This window comes from Siphateles boraxobius, unplaced genomic scaffold (assembly GCF_051911475.1).
Source record: "Siphateles boraxobius isolate OS27281-9 unplaced genomic scaffold, OSU_SipBor_1 130, whole genome shotgun sequence".
In the NCBI taxonomy this organism is placed as follows: domain Eukaryota; kingdom Metazoa; phylum Chordata; class Actinopteri; order Cypriniformes; family Leuciscidae; genus Siphateles; species Siphateles boraxobius.
Window position 1 is genome coordinate 40,158,773 of NW_027508734.1, and position 25,117 is coordinate 40,183,889.

Below are 25,117 nucleotides of genomic sequence, written 5' to 3' on the forward strand. Positions count from 1 at the left end.
GTCTGAGATATACTGTTATGCTATTGCTGAGTCCATTCTCCAGGCAGCAGTAAATTGTTTTTGCCTCAGAGTATTGAAGCACAGAGACCTTCAGCGCAAAACCAGTGATTACCTACAATCACACTTGCTGTGAATATAGCCACACTAAATGACTGCTGCATGACGCAGTCAACAGGATTGTCTTTTATCCGAAAGACTGAAAGAATTATTGTGTGTATTTTGACTATTTTACTCATTCAAAATATTTAGAAAGCAAGAACATATTAATTATAGAACTACAGTGCAGTGGCTTAAACTGACAACGATTCTGTATTGATACATGATTAATATTTAACCTTGATTTTTTTATAGGGGCTCGAATTTTTTTGATAATTTTGTATTGAGAGTGAAAGCGAATGACTGCAAGTAATTGGGGGTTTGGAACAACATGAGTAAATGATAACAGAAGTTTTATTTTGGGGTGAACAGTACCTTTAATACAGGCCTGTGTGATCCTTTGGTCAGCAGCTCATACATCCCTAGTTTGGCACATTGCTCTCAGGGGACACATATTGAGGGTTATTTTTAGTCTGGGAATAAAATTCACTTTGACAATTCAGAAACAACTGCACTAAGTCTGACACAAAAATCAATTTTTTTCTCTTGATTGATCCCTTTTATTATTGATAAAATTATTAATAAATCTCTCTGTCCATACATCATCTTGAGGTCTATCTATCTATCTATCTATCTATCTATCTATCTATCTATCTATCTATCTATCTATCTATCTATCTATCTATCTATCTATCTATCTATAGTACCTACTACCTAACTAGGCTACTTACCTACCTACCCACCTAATAGATGTTTGTGGGAGGAGGAAATAAAGAGAGGCAGTATAGAAATGAAAAGGAGAGAGAGGTCATCATTTGGTGCAGGCTGTGGTGTAGATGGGGACACGCATGAGCTGAGTCCTCCACACCGGCAAACTCTCCTCACGGAAGAACAGTGGACTCACTGTAACCGCCTCACGTAATACTGTATCGCAGTTTCCGCGTGTCGCTGATGTTCATGGTTATTAATAGGCTGCATTGGTCTTCCGTCGGTTTCTTTGGACCATTCACATCAACGGATCAGATGCGAGTGCGCAGTTTTTGAGGTGACAGTGCTGAGAACGCTCAAGATTCATTTCATAAGACTCGATTTGAAAGCGGACCGGAACCGGAGGCGATATTAATGGAGCCGTGAACGTCTCTTTGAGGATCCATCTGCACTCGTCCTCAATGGTCACCTTCTGTCCGAGCCTGTCTTTCTGCTTGCTGCAGTCCGCATCAGAGGATGTACGCTGAGGGAAGCACGCCAGACACTGAGCCAGACGCGTGCCAGAAGAAGACATCATGCTTCTCCAACATCAAAATATTCCTCATATCAGAATGTGCCTTAATGTTGGCACAGGGCACTGTAGGAGCCTATCTGGTAAGTCGAGCCGATAACACAGACAGCTCATACGTACGCACTGTGGATGACATTGGATGGTGTCCGGTACGCATCGCTTACCTTTACCCTAAAGCAAGATAAATAAACCACATTATGAGGTATAGCTGGGGTTTTGCGTGCGGCACTGCGACTGCTTTATTTCTACATGATTTAGAGGCGCTATAATGGAAGATGATCATCAGTCTAGTGAGTGGCCCAGTGCTCGATTACCTTATTTTGTCTTTGAGCCACGGATGCACGTTGGAAACAAAAATATGTCAGAATGATCAGACCTTCTATGGAAAGATGTTTATTCCTTATTATTCCTTATAATTCCTTAAATTATTATTATTATTTTTTAGTAGGCTAATACTATTTTTATGTTACTGTATAGGCTATAGTAGGCTACTAAAAGTTATCTTACAGTGACTTGTAGGCTACTTTGATCAATTTTTCTATTAACTTTTAAATAAATGCTATTACAGTAATTAGATACTAGTATGCTATTCCATTATCGACTAAGGCCCTATTTGTTTACTAGAACCTATTTATTAAAAATAGTAATTCCTTTACGACTGTAAGTAGCCTACATAGAAATAAGGAACTATTCCGTATTTACTCATAATATGAGTAGCCTACTTACTTACCGTTTTTTACATTCTAAATTAATACATAATTTTAAAACAAAATGCTTAAAAAACAAGTGTAATAATTGTGTCTTTTTATTTTTATATTTTGTTTTCAGGGTGACTCTGTAACATTATCTCCAAGGATGATGAAAAAAGTATTTGGCTAACTCTGGCGCATTTACAGTAGGGCCTAGTGTTTATTAATGTGCACTAATTCCTGTTTAGTAAATTAATAAAATAAAAATAATAAAAAAAAAATAATAGCCTAATAATAAATGATTGCCATTAAATATATGGTTATTTTTGATTCCAGGATTTTTGATTTTTAATACTAGATGCATTTCAGTTGTTGCTGGTACTTATTTCAGTTGCACTAGTAACTATACTAGTAGTTTTTCTTTAGTTATTTATAACTATTAAAATAGCTACCGGTAATCCCGTTTTCCTAGTATCCAGTTATTACATGTAACATTTTTAACTGAACTAAAGTAGGGATTCTGACTAGTCTTTATATGACAAGCAAAAAAAAAAAAAAAAAAAAAAAGGATTTGTAAACTCACAAGATAAGAAAGTTATAACAAGCAGAATAAGTACTAGTGTCTCAGAAAAAAAGGTGCCAAACTTCAGATGCCCATTATAAATAAGTGACAATAATGTGCAATTTGTTGCCAATAATGAGTGGGGATTGAGATAGAGACGAGAATGTACTAGTATCTAAAAGGTACTGGTGACTAATGGGATTAGCCACTACTAGATTACTTACAACTAATTAAAAAACAAGTACTGGTAACATAAACACAGACAATAGTTAAAGGAATAAATGTTAAAATGGCAATGCCTATACTTCACATTAGCTTTCAGCACTAGAGAAAGATTCACACAGTCACGTCACTACATGAATGCATCTGCTCTTGAGTGAAGCTATACGATTGATATATTATTTTCCCTAGGATGATGACTTTTGTGTTGTCTTATGTTGTGACCTAAATGGATCATAAATCACTTAAATAATTACACAGTCTTTTTCAACTCTCAGAACATTTGATTTATACCTTTAATATTGTGTAAGTGAGTTCTTCATTACAGGATACACAGCATCCATGTTCTCAACATAATCTCATAAATCTATTCTATTAGTTAAGATCTCCAAGCCACGAAAGCATAAACAACATGAATATGGCACGTGGTCATTGCTCATTATCTCACAGCCTTGTAACAGTATATTTTTTCTTTATACTTTAGGTCAGTGTCCTCACCACACTAGAGCGACGTTTCAACTTGCAGAGCGCTGACGTGGGTGTGATCGCCAGCAGCTTCGAGATTGGCAACCTTGCCCTCATCTTATTCGTCAGCTACTTTGGGGCCAGGGCCCATCGGCCTCGGCTGATTGGTTGTGGGGGCATCGTGATGGCGCTGGGAGCGTTACTGTCAGCACTGCCTGAGTTCTTGACCCATCAGTATGAATATCAGTCTGGAGAGCCACGACCTGTGGGACAGGGAAAAGACGTGTGCTCCAATAGCAGTCGAGCTGGGCTCTCTGATCCAAATTATTTCTGTGGAAATAGAACAAATACCAACATGATGTACCTGCTGCTGATCGGAGCTCAAATGCTTCTGGGGGTTGGAGCGACACCCCTGCAGCCGCTGGGAGTGTCTTACATCGATGATCATGTCAGACGTGAAGACTCCTCCCTTTATATTGGTGAGAGTGATCTACACAACCATTATTGTGTTATGTGCCCCCTTCAGCCCCATCAGTAAGGCTTAAGTGCCCCTTAATCAGAGATATTGTGGGTGACAAACAGTAGCACATATTTATATTCATATACAAACATATTAAACATGCACACATTATACATACACATTATTTTGTTCTCTTTCCTTAATAATGAAACATAATAGTAGTAGAAATTTTTAGTATAGTGGAGGGTACCTGGTGAACCAGGGGTACCTAGATTTTATAGACAGATTTTGATTTTGCTTTGTATTAAACCTATTGTTAAAAACCTTTATTAAAATAATCGAATGATTAATAATTATTATTGTAATTAAATTATTATTATTATTATTATAACTTTTGATTCAGTTTAGGATTTAAAAAGTAAAATGAACAAAGTAAAAAATAATACACTTTACAATACGATCAGTCAATGCATTAACAAACATTAGCTAACAATGATCAATACAAAACTGTTCATTGTCAGATCCAATGTTTGATTTTAATAATGTATTAGTAAATGATGAAATTGACTTTAAATAAGATTAATAAATGCTTTAGAAGAATTTTTCATTGTTAGTTCATGTTAACAAAAACTAAAGTTAACAAAATGGAACCTTATTGTAAATTTTTTTATCAATGAATGTAAAAGTATTGTTCATTGTTGGTTCATAATAACTAACATAGAACATTAGGTAACACTTTAGATTAGGGTCCAATTCTCACTATTAACTAGTTTCTTATCAGCATGCATATTACTATGATATTGGCTGTTTATTAGTACATATTATAAAGCACATATAACTTCCTTATTCTTCATGACCATATTGTACATCCCTTAATCCTACCCAATACTTAAACTTAACAACTACCTTACTAAGTATTAATAAGCAGTAATTAGGAGATATTGAGGCAAAGCATTATTGTGAAATGATACAGATGAATTGTTTTGAACAGATTTATTTGCCTTAATCTATTCTAAATCACTTCAGGAGAGAACAACAGCACCTGGTTTAAATGCTCTCCTTTTGCTACTATTTAAAAAAAACACTACTTTTCTGCATTGTAGAATGTAAGTTAAAGATAAATACTGTATTTTAAATGTCCTAAAATGGCACTACTTGAATTCCTGGTAAAACACGCTGGTCAGGCACTAAAAGAAACACTACAGAGTGTTGTTTTTATTTTAGGGCATATCATGTAGCACTACCGTCAATATCCTGCGTTGAAACAATAACAGCACTTATTATTATTAATGATTTATAAGCCACAAAATGTTGTATGCTTAGCGCATCAGCTCTTTACTGCTTCCTGGAGGACTCGCTAGCAGAAAGCTTTTGTATGAAGAAACACAAGCGCATATATATGTGGCTGGTTTAGGTTTGGGGTGAACTCACTTGGGAAATTTCCAAGAATTGAGCTTAAACCCACTGGTTTAGAGTAGTGCACCACTGTCTTAATCTCCTGTTGCTATGTTTTCAGGGTGTAAACAAGAAGCAATGATGGCCTTCGGTGCCTGTTATTTCTGCGGAGAAGCTAATGTGTGCTGGCTGCTCTGTCATCCCTCAGGCAGCTCACTCTTTCTCACCCTTCTTCTCACTCTCTCTCTCTCGATTCTTCTCACTCTCATTCTCTCGCACTACGACAATGATTCTCCATATATTTGATACAAATAAAGACTAGATCATCAACCCCAGACTCAAATGTCTTAAGAAAGCTCCCGAAATATAATCCTAGCATGGAAATTGACTATTGTAATTGAGTAGCTTTCCACAGGTAATTCAAGGTCTGGATGTGAAGATTCTGTGTGAATGTCTGTGGGTTTGTGTGTGCGCGTTTCACATCATTTCTGCTGTGTCTCCTTCTCTGCAGGGTGTTTGACGTCTTTGCATTGAGCTGACTTTACTGTCTATGAGCGTTAATGTCTGTGCAACCCGAGCTAGCTTCTTTCTCTCTCACTCTTGCGTGTTTTAATCCTTTGTAACCTTTAAAACTGGACCCGTCTCTTATTGAAGCATGGTGTAAACTAGCACAGACATAAACATCCTCTTTGGAGAGAGTCATTGCTAGTGGGCATAATGGAATCAGTCATTTAGCTGTTTGATCACAGAGGCTTTGGTTAACAGAAATGCATTTGGCATCTTTCACAAAGGCACAAGCAGAAAGGCCTATCTGTTTAAGTGAATTATCCAGCGTTTGTATTCATACAGAATTAGAGAACTGATCTAGGATTACATAGGGTAACATTTGGACTGACATGCTTAATCAGTTTCATCCAGACTAATGGATAGAAGTAAAACACTTTTTAAAGATCCAGAGCAAATACAACGTTGAAGGTCATGTTACAGACCCGTCTGCCCCTTTACAGCAATGAGATGAGGTTCATTCTTTCCATAGTAAAGGCCTGTTCACACCAAGGACGATAACTATAATAACTATAAAGTTTTAATAACCATTCTAATTCTATGTGAAAAGGGAAGTCCACGGCACAATTATAACGATAACGTCACAGAGGAAAGACATAGTTGGAATCACTCTCAGAACAGAAAGATATCGTTGAAATCACTCTTGTTTTCCAGTTGATGATTGATGAAAACATAGACAGCCAATTAGAATCCACCAGACTTTAAAGAGCTCAAGCGTTTAACGCGGTAGACAACATAACCGTAGTGCGTGCTTATAATAAACAGAACATGCGTTTGAACTTCAACTCAATCCAATATTTCATGTCTGTGTAGATTATATTCAGCTGTGTCATCACAGAAATAAATTACATAAAAAAAATGAAATATAAATTAAATATTTTAAATGGAAAAATCCCCTGTTTTACTGTATTTTTGATCAAATAAATGCAGCCTTGGTGAACATAAGTAACATTTAAAAATCTTACCAAACCTAAACTTTGGAATGGTAGTGTATTTATTTATTTCGTGTATAGCCGTATAATGCACAGGATAATAATGTACAGTCAGTCAGTCATTACTACAAAATAAACCCCTTCAGGATGATACAAGATCACCCCCTCAGTTGTACATTATCTGTTACATGTTCATTTATAGTGTTCTCTGATCATGCTTATGCTGTGTCTGGACACATAATTACTCGCCGAATGGTAAAAAAGCTGATAGTACAACATTTACTAACACATGCATAATCTATATGTTGGCCCCCCATTTAGTATTCCTACAAGATATAATAATCAACACAGAAATGTTTGTGCTCATCAGCTTTATCATAAACTCATCAGGTGCCAGTTACAGCAATGATGATGTAGATTATGCAAATTAGCTATTAGAGATATGTTTAAATGTACACAATCATTAAAGGAAATAGCTTCTTTACTTTAGGCTACTTGATGTTGTGTCTCAGAAGGGAATACAGTTGCAATCAAAATTATTCAACCCCCTGGAGACTATGTCTGTTGTAATAATTTACAAATGTAAGCTTTTCTAATGATACAGAGTATTTTTTAAATTGCATCTATAACAGCTAAGTGATAATGTCAATATATAATGTAATGCTTTTGGGTAATAGCATTTTTTTTGTAATACAGCTATGTCTTAATTATTTCATAGCTGTTTTTAAGATACTTACTGTATTTGTACGGTATGGTACAAAGTTGTGTTAAAACATAATTAAGCCTTTGGAAATTGAATTAGCTTGTGCTGTTACACATACATACATTTAGCCAATGCATATGCTAAAGTGGATTAGCAAAAATGGCAGAGTCAAAAAAGCTCTCGAAAAAGCTGAGAACAAAATGTTGTATTACATTACAAAGTCTATGGCTACAAGAATATTTTTCAAACCACTAAAAGTTCCTAGAGACACAGCTGACAGCCTTTTTCATAAGTTTAACATTTGTTGTACCAGAAATCCTTTGAGGGTTTTGAGATAAAAAGCACAATATCATCAAGGGGAATAACATTTTAGATCAGAGCAACCGAGGAAAACCATAAATTTTCTGCCAAAGACCTGCAAGAGGAAAGGAGGAAAAAACATTTATAATGCAAAGAATAAGAAGAACACTAGACAAGCATGGCCTTAATGTTGGGACGTCTTGCCGAATGCTACTCTTGACCAAGAAAAACATAAAAGACAGACTTGAATATGCTAATATTCATTTGGAAAGAACTGTGGAGTTCTGGAAGAATGTTTTATGGAGTGATATGTGACCAAACTGGAACTTTTTGGACCTATGGATCAGTAGTATGTCTGGAGCAAAAAAGGCAAAGCTTATGTGCAGAAGAACACCATCTCAATCAATGGCCAAACATGGATGTGGTCCAGTCTTATTATGGAGGTGCTTTGCTGTTCGAGGAACTTCAAATCTTGACTGTATGAAGGACATAATGAACTCTTTGAAGTATCAAGCCCTTTTAGCAAAGATGGTGATGCCTTCAATGCAGAGATTGAAGCTTGATGAACAATGGACTTTCCTGCAGGACAGCCATCCCAAAGTATACACCCAAATCTACTTAAGCTTGGTTCAGGGATCAGTTGTAGAATGTTCCTTGAGTGGCCTGTACAATCTTCAGATTTAAATCTCATTGAAAACATTTGTGGAATTTGAAGAAAGCAGGGGTAATGTGAAAACCAAAGATTATCGGTGATCTGGAAGCTTTTTCAAGTGAGGGATGGTCCATCGTTGAAGTAGAAAGGTGACAGAAGCATCTACCGCTTACAGGCAGCATTTATGGGAGGTAATAAAGAATAAAAGATTCTGCACAAAATATGACTTTTGGGGGTTGAATAATTTTGAAAACGAATGTTTAGAGCCAAATCGATTTTTTTTTAAATTTTTCATCAACTTTATGTTCTCAGAATCACTCAAATGTGTATTGATAAACTTTCTATAATAGTTTACTGATGCTTTTGTTGAATTGTTTTCATAAAATGTCGTTCTTTGCAGCAAAATGTCTTCAAGTTCAAGGGGGTTGAATAATTTTGATTGCAACTGTACGTTATAATTCCCGTTCTGCAATAATAATAATAATAATAATAATAATAATAATAATAATGATAAACTCTAAAACTTTGCCCTAAAAAGAGGCTATTTACATAAACATCTAGATTATTAGCACAAATGCCACCTTAATAACTTGTAAAAATTTAAATTAAATTAATTTAAAGGCATCATATGTAAGTATGGCAGTAGCTTGATGATGCCGTGAATGAGTGTGGAATCATAGGAGTTGTCATCTTCACTTCCACAGCCGATGGAAAGCAATCCGGTCGAGACAGCAGTCGAAAAAGTGATTGATTTGTCGAGGCACTGTGTGCAAAAAAATACTTCTGCAATAAACAATGACATTTGAGTTCATGATTTTAATATCAACGAGCCTGGGGAGGGCCCGGGGGGTGAGAGCGAACAGGCCATGCTGCCTGCTGAGCTGGTGCAGGAGTATGAAGGAGTCAAACATTACTCTAGTGTGAAGCAGGGTGGGGCTGAGAGCCAAGGACATTTTACTTTGTTGTTTTATTATGCTTATATGGCACTGTCGGAAGCAGCCGCTCCTTTCGTTTTGTTTTTTATGTTTATTTTACGATTAAAGTTACGCTTACCGTCTGCCTCCTTCTTCCCTGAACTTGAACTTTGGTACAGTTACATTTGATGACTTAAATTCACATTATTTTATTTCATTCTAATAAAACAGCCACAAGTGCTACATTTCTACTCATACAGGTCACTTTATTTGAAAAATTTAAATTGTGGGGTAAGTTAACACAGCGCTGTTTTACTTGGTCAAAACAATCATACTAAAATACGTTTAAGTGTGTTGAACGTAATGACTCTGTGCGTTCACTCAGTGGCTGGTATGAGACTCTTGTTGCACTGCAGTAAGCTAAATTGATGTTAGATTATCATATTAATAAAAATAAAATGAGTGTTGTCTGATGATAGGCATGATAAAAACATGTAACTCGCGGTAAATCAAGAAAACGAGATTCAAACAATAAGACTAACCGTGTTGAGCTATATAACAATGATTAGTTTTCTGTTGATAAAGATATCCAAACAGTTGCTCGCCTGTCTAGTAAAACACATAATATATTAAAGCGTGTTTCCATGGTTCCTACTGAAGTAAAACCGGCTATTGAGGGTAATGCAGATATGACGTCATTGACCGGCAACGCAATGACACGGGCCATTACACTGGTTAAAATAGCTGATTTCTCTGGACTAAAACATTGTTGGAAACATTTGGGATAATGAAAGTACACAAGTCAACAAAATATTTAATATTGTTTTAGTGGTTTTGGATATTTTAATCCACAAACCTTACATATTGTGCCTTTAAGTGAATTGACAACAATCTGGCCAAAACTCTGCATGAATGAATATCATTTTCCTACGTAACTATTTTGATTATTTTGTCTGTTGTATTGTATTACAGGTATCTTATTCTCTACACTTGTCTTTGGACCAGCCTGTGGTTTTATTCTTGGCTCTCTGTGCACCAAAGTTTATGTTGATGCAGTCTTCATTGACACATGTGAGTACCGGCATCAAAAATCAATCCCTTTATTTTAATTTTTAACTTATTTGTAAACGGCTTTGGATAAAAGCATCTGTTAAGAATTATGAATGAAACTGTGTCTCAGTAATATCTCATCAGATCTCTGTTCACTCCTAACAGCCACGCTGGACATCACTCCTGACGATCCACGCTGGATCGGTGCCTGGTGGGGCGGCTTTATCATATGTGGCCTTTTCCTCTTCCTCTCCTCGTTTTTCATGTTCGGGTTCCCGCAGTCGCTGAACGAGCCTGGGGAGGGCCCGGGGGGTGAGAGCGAACAGGCCATGCTGCCTGCTGAGCTGGTGCAGGAGTATGAAGGAGTCAAAACCTCAGATGACCCGGAGATCAGCGCTGGCCTAACCTGCTGCCAGCACCTGCAGGGTGAGACAGAGGACAAAGAGAAAGACTGTCTAAACACACTGAGGTTTTATAAGCAATCGTACCTGAAATCATTTAGTTTGATTTGTCATTGTTGTCAGTTCATTACTTGTAGTAGTTTTAGATTTCTTTTCAGAGTAGAGAACAAGACTCAGCTCTCAAAATGCTGTTAGAGCGTTAGTTCACCCAAAAATGGAAATTCTGTGATTAATTACTCACCCTCATGTTGTTCCAACCTTGTAAGGCTTTCGTTCATCTTTAAAACACAAATGAAGATCCTTATGATGAAAACTTGAGAGCTTTCTGTCCCTCCATTGGCAGCTACGCAACTAACACTTTGATGCTTCAAAAAGTTCCTAAAGAGATCGTAAAACTAATCCATATGAATAGAGCAGTTTAGTCAAAATTTTCTGAAGAGACACGATCACTTTATATGATGAACAGATTGAATTTAGGCTTTTATTCACATGTAAACATTCATCAACTCACAAATCAGTTGTGGTTAACGGAAGCACAAGCATGTTCGCTTGACGTGCGAGAACCAATGAGGTTCATTCTCGTGTTACGCAGCCCGTTTGAGCTTTTGTTTATGTTCGCTGATCAACGTTTACATGTGAATAAAATCCTAAATTCATGCTGGAGGATGCTGAAGAAAAGAATTTAAATTTTCTAAAAGTATATGTTAAACTTAGCATGTTAACTCAAGATATTAATAGGTGTAATCTTTTTTATAACCAAATGTTATATTCCAACTGTTTTAGTCTGCTTTCTAAAGAATGGCTAGAAATGAATCACAAGGGAATTATAAGGAAATTAAATTTCTTTAGACTATTAAACATAAAGCTAATTTTTTCTATAGTGAAAAGCTCAAATGAACTCAAATGAAGCTGTAAAATTGAATTAAAAATGTAAAATATATATTCTTATGTTGCAACCTTGCTAAACTGCTTTCAATTATTTTGTTTTACATCCTTTCACAAGGCACTGTATGTACACACACACACACACACATATATATACATATACTGTATACATATATATATATAATACAGTGCCTTGCGAAAGTACAGTATGTGAAATAAATAATTACACAATACAAATAATTTATTAATCATTACTTTTGGCTTTAATTGCAAATATAAAATAATTATTTCATTTTTTTATATTTGAATATTTTTCTTACACAGTATAAATGGATATTTACATAAAAATAAACAGCTGTCTTTACATTTTAGTAAGAGGATGGGAAGGGGCATCATATTTGCGGATCCTTGACATCAAATAGTTTGAAAACCCCTGGATTACAACATTCTCTTCAACTACATCTTCATCTGATCATCCATTTAATATCAGTGTAATCTCGTCTCAGTTATCCCTAAGGTGACTAAGCATCTGCTGTCCAATCCGGTTTTCACCTGTGTCATTCTCGCTGCCTGTATGGAAATCGGTGTGGTGGCTGGATTCGCGGCCTTCCTAGGGAAATATCTCGAACAGCAGTTCAACCTCTCAACGTCCTCCGCCAATCAGCTCCTAGGTAGGCAAGTCCACTAAAACATCAGCAAGTCCAAGTCCTAATCCGTTATAAAACACAGTTTCAAACAAAATCACTGCAAGTACATGAAAGCTGCTTGTCAATTGTTATTTAATTAATTTTTTTTTTTTGCTTGTGTGTACAGGTATGACAGCAATCCCCTGTGCTTGTCTGGGTATTTTCCTGGGCGGCCTCCTGGTGAAAAAGTTGGATCTGTGTGCATTAGGGGCTATTCGTCTGGCCATGCTAGTCAATATCATCTCTACAGCCTGCTACGTCTCCTTCCTTTTCCTTGGCTGTGATACAGGCCCAGTCGCTGGGGTGACTGTTGCCTATGGCAACGAGTGAGTAGAGCGCTACAACATAAAAGCCTCAAAAAATTTTAATGATCCACAACAATTGGCAATAAATACTGTCACTTAGAGTATAAAGACTTTTGTGCTTGTAGCATTAATTTTACAGATGATCATGTTTATAAACTGTGAATTTGAAAGGAACATGTCATTCTTACTCTTCTCGTAATTATTCTCTCCATTTAGGAGTCTAGGTTCATGGGAGCGGACGGAGGCCGCATGTCTGTCAGGCTGTAATTGTTACACGTCTTCTCTAAGCCCCATCTGTGGCTCCAACGGCATCACCTACCTCTCCGCCTGCCTGGCTGGCTGCACCCGAGGAGTGAGTCTTCATACACACACACTCCCCAATTCATACAGATCAATAGACTCAGGCACACATCTGCTTAAATGCTTCCTAAAGTCATAAGTAGCAAGAGTTCTTTTGGGAATGCTCATTTTTCCTCCCTCTTTTAGATACATCAGTCCCCTTTGTCTCAAATATTCGGTTCTTTTTTCCTCTGGTTGGTCGCTGGAAATCCCCAGAGCAGCACTTAAGCACTTATTTCCCCTCATGAAATATACACTCAGCTCAGCTCTCCTCCCTCCCTCCCTCCCTCCCTCTCTCAGAATCTGACAGGCTGTAAGTGCATCGCCCAAGGCGACGGGCCCGGGACAGCAACGCCGGGGAAGTGCTCCAGCCCAGGCTGTCAGCAGGCCTTCCTCACGTTCCTAGCAGTCGTGTGCGTCTGCAGCATGATCGGAGCCATGGCCCAGACTCCATCCGTCATCATCCTGATCAGGTAATGCTGCTGACACCGGTTAATTTAGGTCCATGTCACTGGTTTCATGAGCCTTAATCAGTCATGGTTGTCATCTGCACATCATAATGAACTAGTACTAAACTATATGTCATTGGTGTCTGTAGAACTGTGAGCCCAGAGCTGAAGTCTTACGCCCTTGGAGTTCTTTTCCTGTTGCTCCGGCTGCTAGGTAAGATATTTGCATAACAATTTGTCCGAATTTTTTAAACATGCATCCTTATCTTTATCTTGGTTTGTTAGATGTCAATTTGCTTGGATAACTTGTTTGTAAACTACCGTGTACATGTTTGGGGTCAGTAAGAAGTCTGTTATGCTCACTAGGGCTGGTCCGAATACCATTTTTTGAGCTTCGAAGCTTCGGTAGTAATGAACATTGAATATTCGAAGGTTCGGAATCTCAATAGCTTATGTCTGTCTGTCCGTTCCGTTTTGATTATTTCGAGAACCGTTCATCCAAACGACTTCACAAGGGAGTGCAGTGTCGTATTTGGTGCAATATAGATAGACAGGCGAGACGCGACACGTTCAGAATTTATAAACTTTTAAAGGGGTCATATAATGCCATTTTCATACAAGTTAATTTGATTCTTTAGGGTCTAAATGAAAAGTTTGTAAATTACTTTAATTAAAAATTTTCGTTAGTATTGTAAGAAAACACTAATTTTACCTGGTCAAAAACAGCTCTGTTTTCAGCACGCCATTTCAGTGCATATGCCTTTAAATGATAATGAGCTTCGCTCACTCCGCCCCTCTGTTCTGCGGGCGTTCATAACAGCGTTATGTATGAAGGTAAAATGATGACGTAAAGAATCGCATGCGCAGGGTAAGATTTGTGAAAGTGTACATAAGATTGCAAGCGTAAATTAAATTTGCATGTGCAAGAGAAGATTTGTAAAGGTGTAAATCGCAATTCAAGTGTAAGAAAAAAATATTTGCAGCATTTAACTGTTATTCGTAAGTGTAATTCATGTATTTTGAAGCTGCAGCTTCATGCTAATGCAAAATAAATAAGATCTGTATTCTTCAGACTTTAATTTTTCCGCGCTTACACTTTTGGCACGGTTTTTGCGCACAAATTCGGTCAAAAGCACTGCAAGCCTGTGAACAGCAATTTACAAGCGAAAACGACAGAGGCAGGAACTGCAAAACAGATTAATTGCGTAAAATCAAACTTTGTGTAAAAAAATAAACTCTTGCAAATGTCTACATGACTCTTTGTGTGCATGAGGCAAAACGTTTCCGAAATAACCCGATTTGTACAGTTGCGTCATTTTCCTGCGCTTCCACTATTGCCACGATTCTCTCACTAACTGAGTTTTGCAAGAGCGAAGAGGAGGGCGGGTCCACCTTCATGTAGCCAATCAGATGAGCTTCTCGCTGACTCTCGTTTTACTCTGATCTGATTGGTTCAATAAACACGCCAGTCACTGAAACACATCTTTATCTTCATTTGGCTCAGAAATGTTCTCATTGCCGAAATTGTACTTTTAATGCACACATACATGTTAACTAAGTAAATAAACAAATTAATAAATAAATAAATACATCATGATTGCTTAATAGTCTGTGCACCATTAGGCTGACTATATGAGCCAAAACTGAATTTCGAGCAGGTGTATTAAGAAAGGACATTTCTGTGTATCCAGTGCATGTATCTAGGACCGCAGTTTCAGGACCCTAGTTTTTTGTGACAGCGCCACCTACCGAACTGGATGATATAGCAGTGGCAGCGGTTTCAGGACCGCAGTTCTAGGATCCAGGTGGTTTAGTTTGTACATATCAAGATCCACCTATTATCTTAAGTCTTGTTAGAAAAAAAAAAAAATATATATATATATATATATATATATATATATATTAGGGGTGTCACGATTCTCCAAATCCTTGATTCGATTACATTTTCGATTCTAAGGTCACGGTTAGATTCGATTCTCGATTTTTTTTTTAAGCACAGGTTGCTGTTGCTCCTAAAAAGCTGACATCAGTTCATCGCAATCTCACACATCTCTGTTATTATCAGTGAAGCTGACTGCACAATGAATCTTTCATAATATATAGCCTACACTTTGTTTGTTATAATTAGAGGATTTGCCAGCTTACAGAATTCAGCACTGAACAAAAAGTCCGTTTTGAGCGGTGAGGAGAGTCTATCTTAAAATTATGCACCATTTATCACCTGCAATTCCATCGTGTAACCACTAGATGGATGTATAACCCTATATATAAACATATCTATGATGTGTATTCCCTGGTGGCTGGGTTTTTATTCAGACATAATTAGTTACTTTTTGTCAAAGTTGAGTTCATGTTGATTTAGTATCAGTTTTTCATTACAGTCAAATCTGGACACAGAGAAAGCATTTTGGTAGTCATACTATCTACATATAATATCTTGATCAGTCACACGGATGTAATCAGAATCAATATTGACAGTGCAAGACAATATTTCGAAATATATAATTGAGTGTTAAATACCATGAACAGAGACTTGATGAGAAAAACACTGCATCAGAATGGTATTATTACTTAAAGAATGGGAACTAAATGTTTTGATTGTAAAGTTTAACATCATCTCAGTGGTGTAACAGATTATATAAGATATACAGTTTCAATCCAATAATGTTAACACCAGCTCGAAATTCAATATGAATGTCAGTCAGCCTGGTGCACAGCTTATTAAGGGGTTCTTCGGACCAAATGTTCCCGAAGAATTTAAATAAAAAAATGTGTAAAATCATAGCTTCATCGGAATGGTCCGAAATTTGGTGACTTTGTTGGTACTTGGTATATGAACACCCCAAATAATTGGGGACAGGATTTGAATAGTCTAAGTGGTTGTAAAAAAAATGGTCACACTCAGGGCCTTCGGGACCAAATGGTCCCGCCATAGGAAATGAATGGGAAATTGGCAAAAATGTGACAATACAGAGTTTTTTTGTGCGTACAATCTACAAATCAGCCACGATCCAGAAAAAAAGCACACAACAGTGAAGGGGTGAATCTATAAAACATCAAGAGTGCAAAACAGACACATCCACACACACACACACACACACACACACACACACACACACACACACACACACACACACACACACACACACACACACACACACACACACACACACACACACACACACACAAACACACTTTTATACATAAACAAACGAATAAATTCAGATTACATATGGGTTTTGCATTTTTAAAATGCTCAGTTTGTCCACCAGATGGCATCCATCTAATTTCAAAAATTGCTTTTATGAGGTCTAGGCTTGACTCTAAAATGAAATACAGCTTTAAAAAAAATTAAAAAATATATATTTTTTTATTTTCTATTATATTCAATGGGGGGAAAATGGGTCATATTTATTGCATAAATATTAATTATAAATCTTAAATTATCTCAAAACACCAAAAAAGAAAAGAAAAAATATTATAAAAAACAAGTAAAAAAAAAAAAATATGATTTTCTTTTAATAAATATGAATCAAACCCTTCCGGACCATTTGGTCCCGAAGACCCTGAGTGTGACCCTGAAATGAAGGACCCCAGAGGGTTAAGAAATCATGATTTATTTATTAATTTGTTTATTTATTTACTTAGTTAACATGTATGTGTGCATTAAAAGTAACATTTCGGCAATGAGAACATTTCTGAGCCAAATGAAGATAAAGATGTGTTTCAGTGACTGGCGTATTTATTGAACCAATCAGATCAGAGTAAAACGAGAGTCAGCGAGAAGCTCATCTGATTGGCTACATGAAGGTGGACCCGCCCTCCTCTTCGCTCTTGCAAAACTCAGTTAGTGAGAGAATCGTGCCAAAAGTGGAAGCGCAGGAAAATGAAAGACGCAACTGTACAAATCGGGTTATTTCGGAAACGTTTTGCCTCATGCACACAAAGAGTCATGTAGACATTTGCAACAGTTTATTTTTGTACAAAAAGTTTGATTTTACGCAATTAATCTGTTTTGCAGTTCCTGCCTCTGTCGTTTTCGCTTGTAAATTGCTGTTCACAGGCTTGCAGTGCTTTTGGCCGCATTTGTGCGCAAAAACCGTGCCAAAAGTATAAGCGCGGAAAAATTAAAGTCTGAAGAATACAGATCTTATTTATTTTGCAATAGCATGCAGCTGCAGTTTCAAAATACATGAATTACACTTACGAATAACAGTTAAATGCTGCAAATATTTTTTTCTTACACTTGAATTGCGATTTACACCTTTACAAATCTTCTCTTGCACATGCAAATTTAATTTACGCTTGCAATCTTATGTGCACTTTCACAAATCTTACCCTGCGCATGCGATTCTTTATGTCATCATTTTACCTTCATAGTTATGACCACACCGCTAGTGGAGTGTTTCCTTGACAACAGTTGAGGGTATAGGAAAAAATGGCAGCGGGAGTCTCTGAGGAGGACACATCTGTGCAACCGTATCAGTTTGAACCGGAGTCGGAACAAGATGACGGCCCGAAGAAGTTCGACAATTAAGGCTCTGAAGGCTCCGACGTTTCTGAATGTTTGGTTATTATATTGTCACTTTGATCTATCTTTGTGTACTGGCAGGGTAGAGTAACTTAGTGAGATGTACGAACGCTATGTGTTTACTGATGTAAGTTATACGTACTCAGTTTGTAATAAAACAATAACCACAACGCGTTGTTCATTATAAACGTGGGATTATGAATTATATTGAGAACGTCGTACATAGAAAACATGCCGCATGTACCCTGAGTGTAAACCTTAGCCGCATTCATCGTGAAGCGATTTGCAAAGATTAATATAAAAGTTAATACAATTTTACACTTACTTTTTCTGGAGGTTCAGCAGGGAGACATGAATAGTTGGTATCGATTCTTTTTTCAGGAGCGGCTTCTTATCAAAATCAGCTTTATAAGTTACTTCCTTCCTTAATAAAGCAGTCTGGTGAGAAAAGATTTGCGAATCGCGCAAACATGACAGCATTGCCGTTGCTCGTGGGGAATATAATATTCCCTTCGAAAACAAAACTCAGCCACTGTGTCTTCAGCGATTTGGATTTAGGAACATCAAAATTACTGCTGTGTTCCTTATTACACTCAAGAACAGAACACCACAATTGCTTAGACGCCATTCTGCTCCAGTATCAACAATGACGGACTATGATGACTGACAGCTCGCTCAGGGCAGGTATCTGTTGAAACGCTGCTGTCAATCAACAATCGTGGGAGGGGCGTCCGAATTAGTGACGTCACAAAATCGAACGGCTCAATTTGAGGCAGGGGAAAACATATAAGGAGATTAAAACAAAAACACTGGGTAGATTTTTATCATTATATGATGGTTGTGTACAGGCAGTGTCAACACACATTTCAGTACAATCAACTTGAAAAAGTGCATGTACCATTATATGACCCCTTTAATAAACTACAGAACAGAGCGAGCCGGATGCGCGCGCCTCACGCATGCAGGGCATATATGCTACGAGAACGGACACTGCGCTAGTCATGGACGCGGCAAGTAGGGGTGCTGCAGGTGCTGCAGCACCCCCTGTTGGCAAACTGTGATGACAATAAAATGATAGCTTATAAATATATCTTTGGTTGTTGTTTCTGTTCCACAACATTTTGTATGTCATGTTTGGGGTGTGGGATGAAGAGAGGGATATTTTTAGTAATTATTTAATTAAAAATTATTTAATTTATCTTCAGTGTGTAGTATTAGCCAATCAGGTGTCTTGACGCAAATCACGCGATTACGATTCAGCCTACGCAGCACAAAAAAAAAGCAAAAATACACCTAGTCTAAAAAACTGCTGATTAGTTAGCAATGTCTCAAAAGAGAATTTCGGATTTTTTTCAATCCAACCCCAAAAAACCGAGGCGGAGGACTAGCGAGAAGAATTCTCCAACTGACTCATCCAGAGGTAACGTAGGCTACGTTACAGCCCCTACGCCCGAGCAGGACAAGCTAGCTTCTGTCGTTCCCGGTGCTAGCCAATACGATGTTATGATCATAGACTGTAAAAGGTTATGATCAGTAGCGTACTGTGGGGTTTCAGTCAGTGCTTCAGAAGCTACTGAGCCTCTTTTCTTTCTTTATTTATTATTTAGGCCTACTTTAATGTATTTTTATTTTATTTATTTATTTTAGCCTACTTCTTTATTACATTTCTTTCTTATGCAATGATGCTTGTATTTTGTCTGATTAATACATTTCGTATTTTGTAGGGAAGGGCATTATATGAAAAGTGAAGAGTAGCCTAATCATAAGATGCGCAATATCGAGAGACATCATTTTGACCACTTTATTAAGTTTTGTTTTGTATAAAGCCTTTCTTTAAAGTGAATTTCGTTTTGTATAAATTGTATCTTAGTTTTAATCAATGTTTCATCAACCAATTACCTGGATTTAAATAAATAAGAATCAAATAGGCTATAGCAGACAATATAATTAGGACATGGATGCGCCCACGCGATATAACTTGCATTGCTCGTTATTGTGCTACAATGTGAAGAAAATCCAGCAAAACGCGCCGGCGACCTCAGAGGGTTAAACGTAAATAATAACATGTATTATTATTATTATTATAGGTGCACTGAGGGGAGAAGGAGTTGTGGACACTATTTTGTTGAAAGCAAAAGCGTCTGCATCAGCTCTCACCCTGAAGTGGCCAAAAGATTCCATTTTTGTGTGTGTGTATTTGTTTTCTGATTTTAACTATAAAGATCGTTGCCGTGCTTGCATCACTCCCTTACTCCTCCTAAAGTCCCTATGGCCACTTGTCCTGCTTGAATGCAAATGGAAAAAAAATTTTTTGAGGGAGAGTAGTAATAATTCGTTACATTTATGTAGCGCTTTCCTAGGTAGTAATAATTAATAGATCTGTTTAGAAGTGGACTTTTCCTATAACCACGTTCCTGTAATTGCTTGGTCGGAAAAAATCCCCCCCACCCCCAGCACCCCCTGTCGAAAATGACTTCCCGCGTCTCTGGCGCTAGTGATATAATACACACACACGTCTTTTAACTTAAGCAATATTTTTAATAAGGTAGTCTTATAATATTTTTCTCACTGACAAAGTAGGGTAGATTTAGATAAATAAAAACGAAATTTAAATAAATAAACAAAATTTAAATAAAGAAAAACGAAAAATAAACGTGACGTCCCAGTAAAATCTCAAAATCTCCTATATTTAACTGTAGATTAATTTAGATTGAATAGGGTAAAAAGGATAATACATTTTGTTTCTATTATTCTATGTTCCACAATGTCAAAGCAACGCAGCTTAACCCAAAATACAAGCTCATGCATGCACTTCTGTCCATACAAACTCCGCTTTTCTGCGCTCAAGTCAGAGAATACTCCCGTTGCAGGAACACATTTAGTAGTCCAAGAAGAAGCAAATATATTTAAGTAGATATAACGAAGTTATATGTTAAGTATTATATTTCGCCAGATTTTATAGTGTAAAACATATTCAAGCGCGAATGAGAACCGGTTCGACGGGGATGTCAGATGTGCAAAAAAAAAAAAAAGAATATTCGAATGTCACATTTTCAAATCGAATACCAACACACCGAACGAATATTCGAATATCCGGGTCCAGCCCTAATGCTCACAAGCATTTATTCAGTAAAAACGAAATATTATTATTAGTAACTATTTTCTATTGTATTGCATTTTAAAATGTAATATACTCCTGGGATGGCAAAGCTGAATTTTCCGCATCATTACTTCAGTCTTCAGTGTCACATGATCCTTCAGAAATCATTCTAATATGATGATTTGCTGCTTAAGAAACATTTCTGATTATCTATGTTGAAGACAGATGTGCTGCTTAATATTTTTGTGGAAATCAGGAAACATTGTTCAGGATTATTTGATGAATAGAAAGTATTAAACTTCAAAAGAACAATTTATTTGAAATAGTGTTCTTTTGTAAGATTATAAATGCCTTTACTGTCACTTTTGATCAATTTAATGCATCCTTACGGAATAAAAGAATTTATTTCAAAAAAGAAAAACACTTTTTAGGGCATATCAAGAGCTGATCAAATGTAAATGTGCACCATGAATGCAATGTACTGTGCAAGTTGCTTTGGCTCAGACAAATGCGTGAATGTAATCTTTAAATAACAAATTTGTGAAGCACTTAAAGGTCAATTCATATATAAAAGAATGAAAAATCTTCTTTGTACATTAGAAATAAGTATTAAAAACAAGTACTGTACTATTGTACTGACCTCTATGTTCTATGTCCCAGGTTTCATTCCTCCACCTCTGATCTTTGGCATTGGGATCGACTCCACCTGCCTACTTTGGAGCTCTGTGTGTGGCATTAAAGGGGCCTGCATGCTTTACGACAACATCACCTACCGCTACCTTTACGTCAGCATCGCCATCTTTCTCAAATCCAGCGCCTTCATTCTCTACACCATCACCTGGCAGTGTCTGCGTCAGAACTACTCCAAGTACATAAAGAACAGTGAGGACTACCTGACCCCGAGCCAGCTGTTCGCCTCCAACCTCACCCTGGACAACCTGGGCAAGGACATTGCACAGAACCCTTCCAACCGCACCAAGTTCATTTACAACCTAGATGACCATGCCTGGAGCGAGAACATGGAGTCAGCCATATAGTCCCACCCCAAAGAGGGCCAGCTGGCCTATATGCACATGCTAATTTAGTCTCATTGCTCTTATTCAAAAGAAAGTCCATGTAAGCCAATTTCTGCACATTCCCTCTTGGGAGAAATGGGCACTCTTTTAGCGCATCCAGGGTGTTTTAAGTAAACAGAGCCAAATTAATTTGACTGTTACTGTAGTCAGGACATGTATATGCTGGATATATGATATGTGGAGATGAAATGTATCCATCGTATTAGGGGATGTATTAGGTTGCAGTTCCAAAACCGAACAATTAAGCCCCATTCAAACCAAGGATAACTATTAAAAAAAAAGACATAGTTCTATAAATCATTCTTCATATAAAAATAGTAGTCCACACCACTACTATAACAGAGAAACGATATCATTGGAATCACTTTCAGAACGATTTTTTCCAGCTGATGAACGATAAAAACATTGACAGCCAATCAGAATCCATCCTGCTTTAAAGAGCTCAGGCATTTAAAGCGGCAGACGACAAAACTGCAGGGAGAAAGAGAACGATAGCGTGCGTTTGGTGTGGACGCTAATATAGTTGTTATCGTTATAGCTATCTTTATAGTTATAGTTCTTTGTGTGAACGGGCCTTTCATCTTCCATCAAGCGAAACTAGCCCCAGCTTACATATATAAGCAACTTTTTTAGGTTTCATTTTGGATGGTCTTTTTGGTATTTTTTAAAAAAAAATGTAAAGAATATTAGCATATGAGTTCTATGAATATTAGCTAATATGTTTACTTGAATATCGTGAGGCTCTAATCAGTCTATTTTTATGGAGGGTCTTAGAAAGCTTGATGTTATTACTCAATCTCTCCTCTGTACAGTCATTAGACTTTAAAAGACAGATACAAGTGCAGAGTAAACACAAGTCATGTAACCTATTAATGAGCCCAAATACATAATGGTGAACATATTAGGCCCGTGTCTGTAAAAACGTATAGCTTGAATAGACAAAAGGTTCATTAGTTTTGTGATGCCTCGTTATTTGTCATCTGCAGTGGTCCTGAGCGACATCTAAAGCAACATGTAACATTATCAAGCAGAGGACACTGAAGGATGGAAAGATGGATTTATTTCAATGCATGCAGGTATTGCATGTTGATGCATCAGAGTAGGCGCATGGTAATTTTAGGGGATGTATTGTTTTGGAGAAGGTAGACATTTCCCTTCTATAACTCCAGCATCTTCTTAAATGGTGTTTTATACAGTGTGCGCAGAGTTATTAATGGTATTACGGCGCCTTGTATACATTTTTTCTTCCAATCTGTTCAAGGAATTCGCTTGGAAGACCAAATGCAAAGGATTAACAACATTTTACAACAGTTGCAAAACATGTTTTTTTTCCTCTTTGGCAAAATACATAAAACAAGGAAATAAACATAAGGAAATTATTAGTGAGCAACTAAAATATCAATCCGAGTTTCACTAAATAATTATAATATGAACAAATATTTAAAAATGACTTCAGAGTTAATTCATACATTTTTGTATGGCATTGGACCTAAAAATTTGTTTCATATACTTATGACTTATTTTCTATGCTTTTTATAAAAAAAATCTAAAAAATAAACGTAAAAAAAAAATGCAGGACAGAAAGGTGATGGATCCATGGTAAATGTAACAAAGCGGGAATGCTTTTTATAGAGGAAAATTATGTTTCTGCTGCTTTTGAAAGATGGTTTAACTGGATGCAAGTACACTAAATAGACCCGCATAGGGCAAAACCCAAACCCATTATCACCCTTCGTGTAAATGGCTTCCCAAGCACATTATTTTAATGCATTGCAATATACGCCGAAACGCTTGATTGCTTGAATGTTGAGGCCGGAGTCAATACAAATGGGATGATATAAGAATGATGTCATTGTTTATATAATCATTCCTCTCTATAGATAATTCATTGCCGTAAAAGTGCCAAAGTGATGCCATTTAAGTGTTCTGAGTTCTCTCCGAGAGGCCGTTCATCATAATGCTGGAATTGTATATGACCGCAAGATGCTTTATTGTATTGTATGTAGACATATGTGATATCTTTAGCAACCATTACACCTTGTACATAGTGACATTTAAGTCTATTCTCTCCAGAATGTAGAATATAGCGATGCTTTAGGCTTTTACAGGTGATGTTACAAGTCTTAACTTTGGACAAAATATATATTATTGTTAAATGCAGATGGAGATTATGTTATGCTTACAGAGGAATGTTGTGGTATATTTTTCTACCCATGTCTGTATTACGAAGCTTATGTGTAATGGCCATAAAAGGTGTAAAAAAAAATTACATGAACGACTATCTGCACTAAAGCATTGTCCTCGCATTTTTATTATGAAGCTCAAAAATTTAAGCTCAAATTATTTATTTTCCTCTGTTGCCCAAGCAAAGGTCTCTGCACATTAAGCATTCATAACAAAACACAATTATAGATGAATATGAACCTGAATAATGTACAAGCACCTTTGTTCTTCATTTCAACCTTACCATAAAGTTATTTGGAAGGCTGTTAGGACTTGTGTAACTTCAGAGTGTTTAGTATGCCTCACAACATGTTTAGATGCATTATACATTTGATTTCCTTCTTAAGATGAATAGGACTGTTTCTAAATTTTTTTTTTAAACCCTGACATCAGTACCATATGCTGCAAACACTAGTATCACACCACACAAATGTGCTGATTATATGCAGCATCAGTGCGTTGTTCACATTAAACATTTCACGTTTTAACCTCTTATTAAATATTACAACTTGAAAACATTACAACTGATTTGTTTGCTCAGTCTGTTTGCAGTTTTAAAAGCTTGATCTTAGATATCTGTAGTCTTCAAAAAACCTTTAAGGCTGTTCACAATAGCATATAAGAAATTTAAAATGGCTTTTAAAAATAGATAGACATTTTGATCTAAAAAAACCCCCCCACCTAATTATTTATTACATTGTCATTATGTGTCCTTACTAATACATTATGTGCTTAGACATGTTGCATTTGTTACAATGTTCTATCACATACATTAGACAGTATTTTTGATTCATTACCTTTAAAGTCACATTGACAAAATTTTGTCAGAATTACACGGGATT

General features: G+C 36.7%; 1 protein-coding gene across 1 annotated transcript; it reads left to right on the plus strand.

The window, feature by feature from the left end:
* The first annotated feature begins 867 nt into the window (after nucleotides 1-867).
* On the plus strand, nucleotides 868-24,344 carry slco3a1b (solute carrier organic anion transporter family member 3A1b). The gene is made up of 10 exons (XM_077229473.1): nucleotides 868-1,458; nucleotides 3,330-3,789; nucleotides 10,203-10,301; nucleotides 10,446-10,706; nucleotides 12,073-12,237; nucleotides 12,380-12,578; nucleotides 12,774-12,909; nucleotides 13,197-13,369; nucleotides 13,495-13,559; nucleotides 21,637-24,344. The coding sequence occupies exons 1-10, from the start codon at nucleotides 1,321-1,323 to the stop codon at nucleotides 22,011-22,013; spliced, it is 2,073 nt and encodes a 690-aa protein (XP_077085588.1). The 5' UTR covers nucleotides 868-1,320; the 3' UTR covers nucleotides 22,014-24,344.
* The last annotated feature ends 773 nt before the right edge of the window (nucleotides 24,345-25,117 follow it).

Excerpts from the sequence above, each read along its gene's own strand:
- slco3a1b (XM_077229473.1), top strand. The coding sequence starts at position 1,321 with ATGTACGCTGAGGGAAGCACGCCAGACACTGAGCCAGACGCGTGCCAG. Across the intron at positions 1,459-3,329 it reads GCACTGTAGGAGCCTATCTG|GTCAGTGTCCTCACCACACT; the intron begins GTAAGTCGAGCC and ends TTTATACTTTAG. Across the intron at positions 3,790-10,202 it reads AGACTCCTCCCTTTATATTG|GTATCTTATTCTCTACACTT; the intron begins GTGAGAGTGATC and ends ATTGTATTACAG.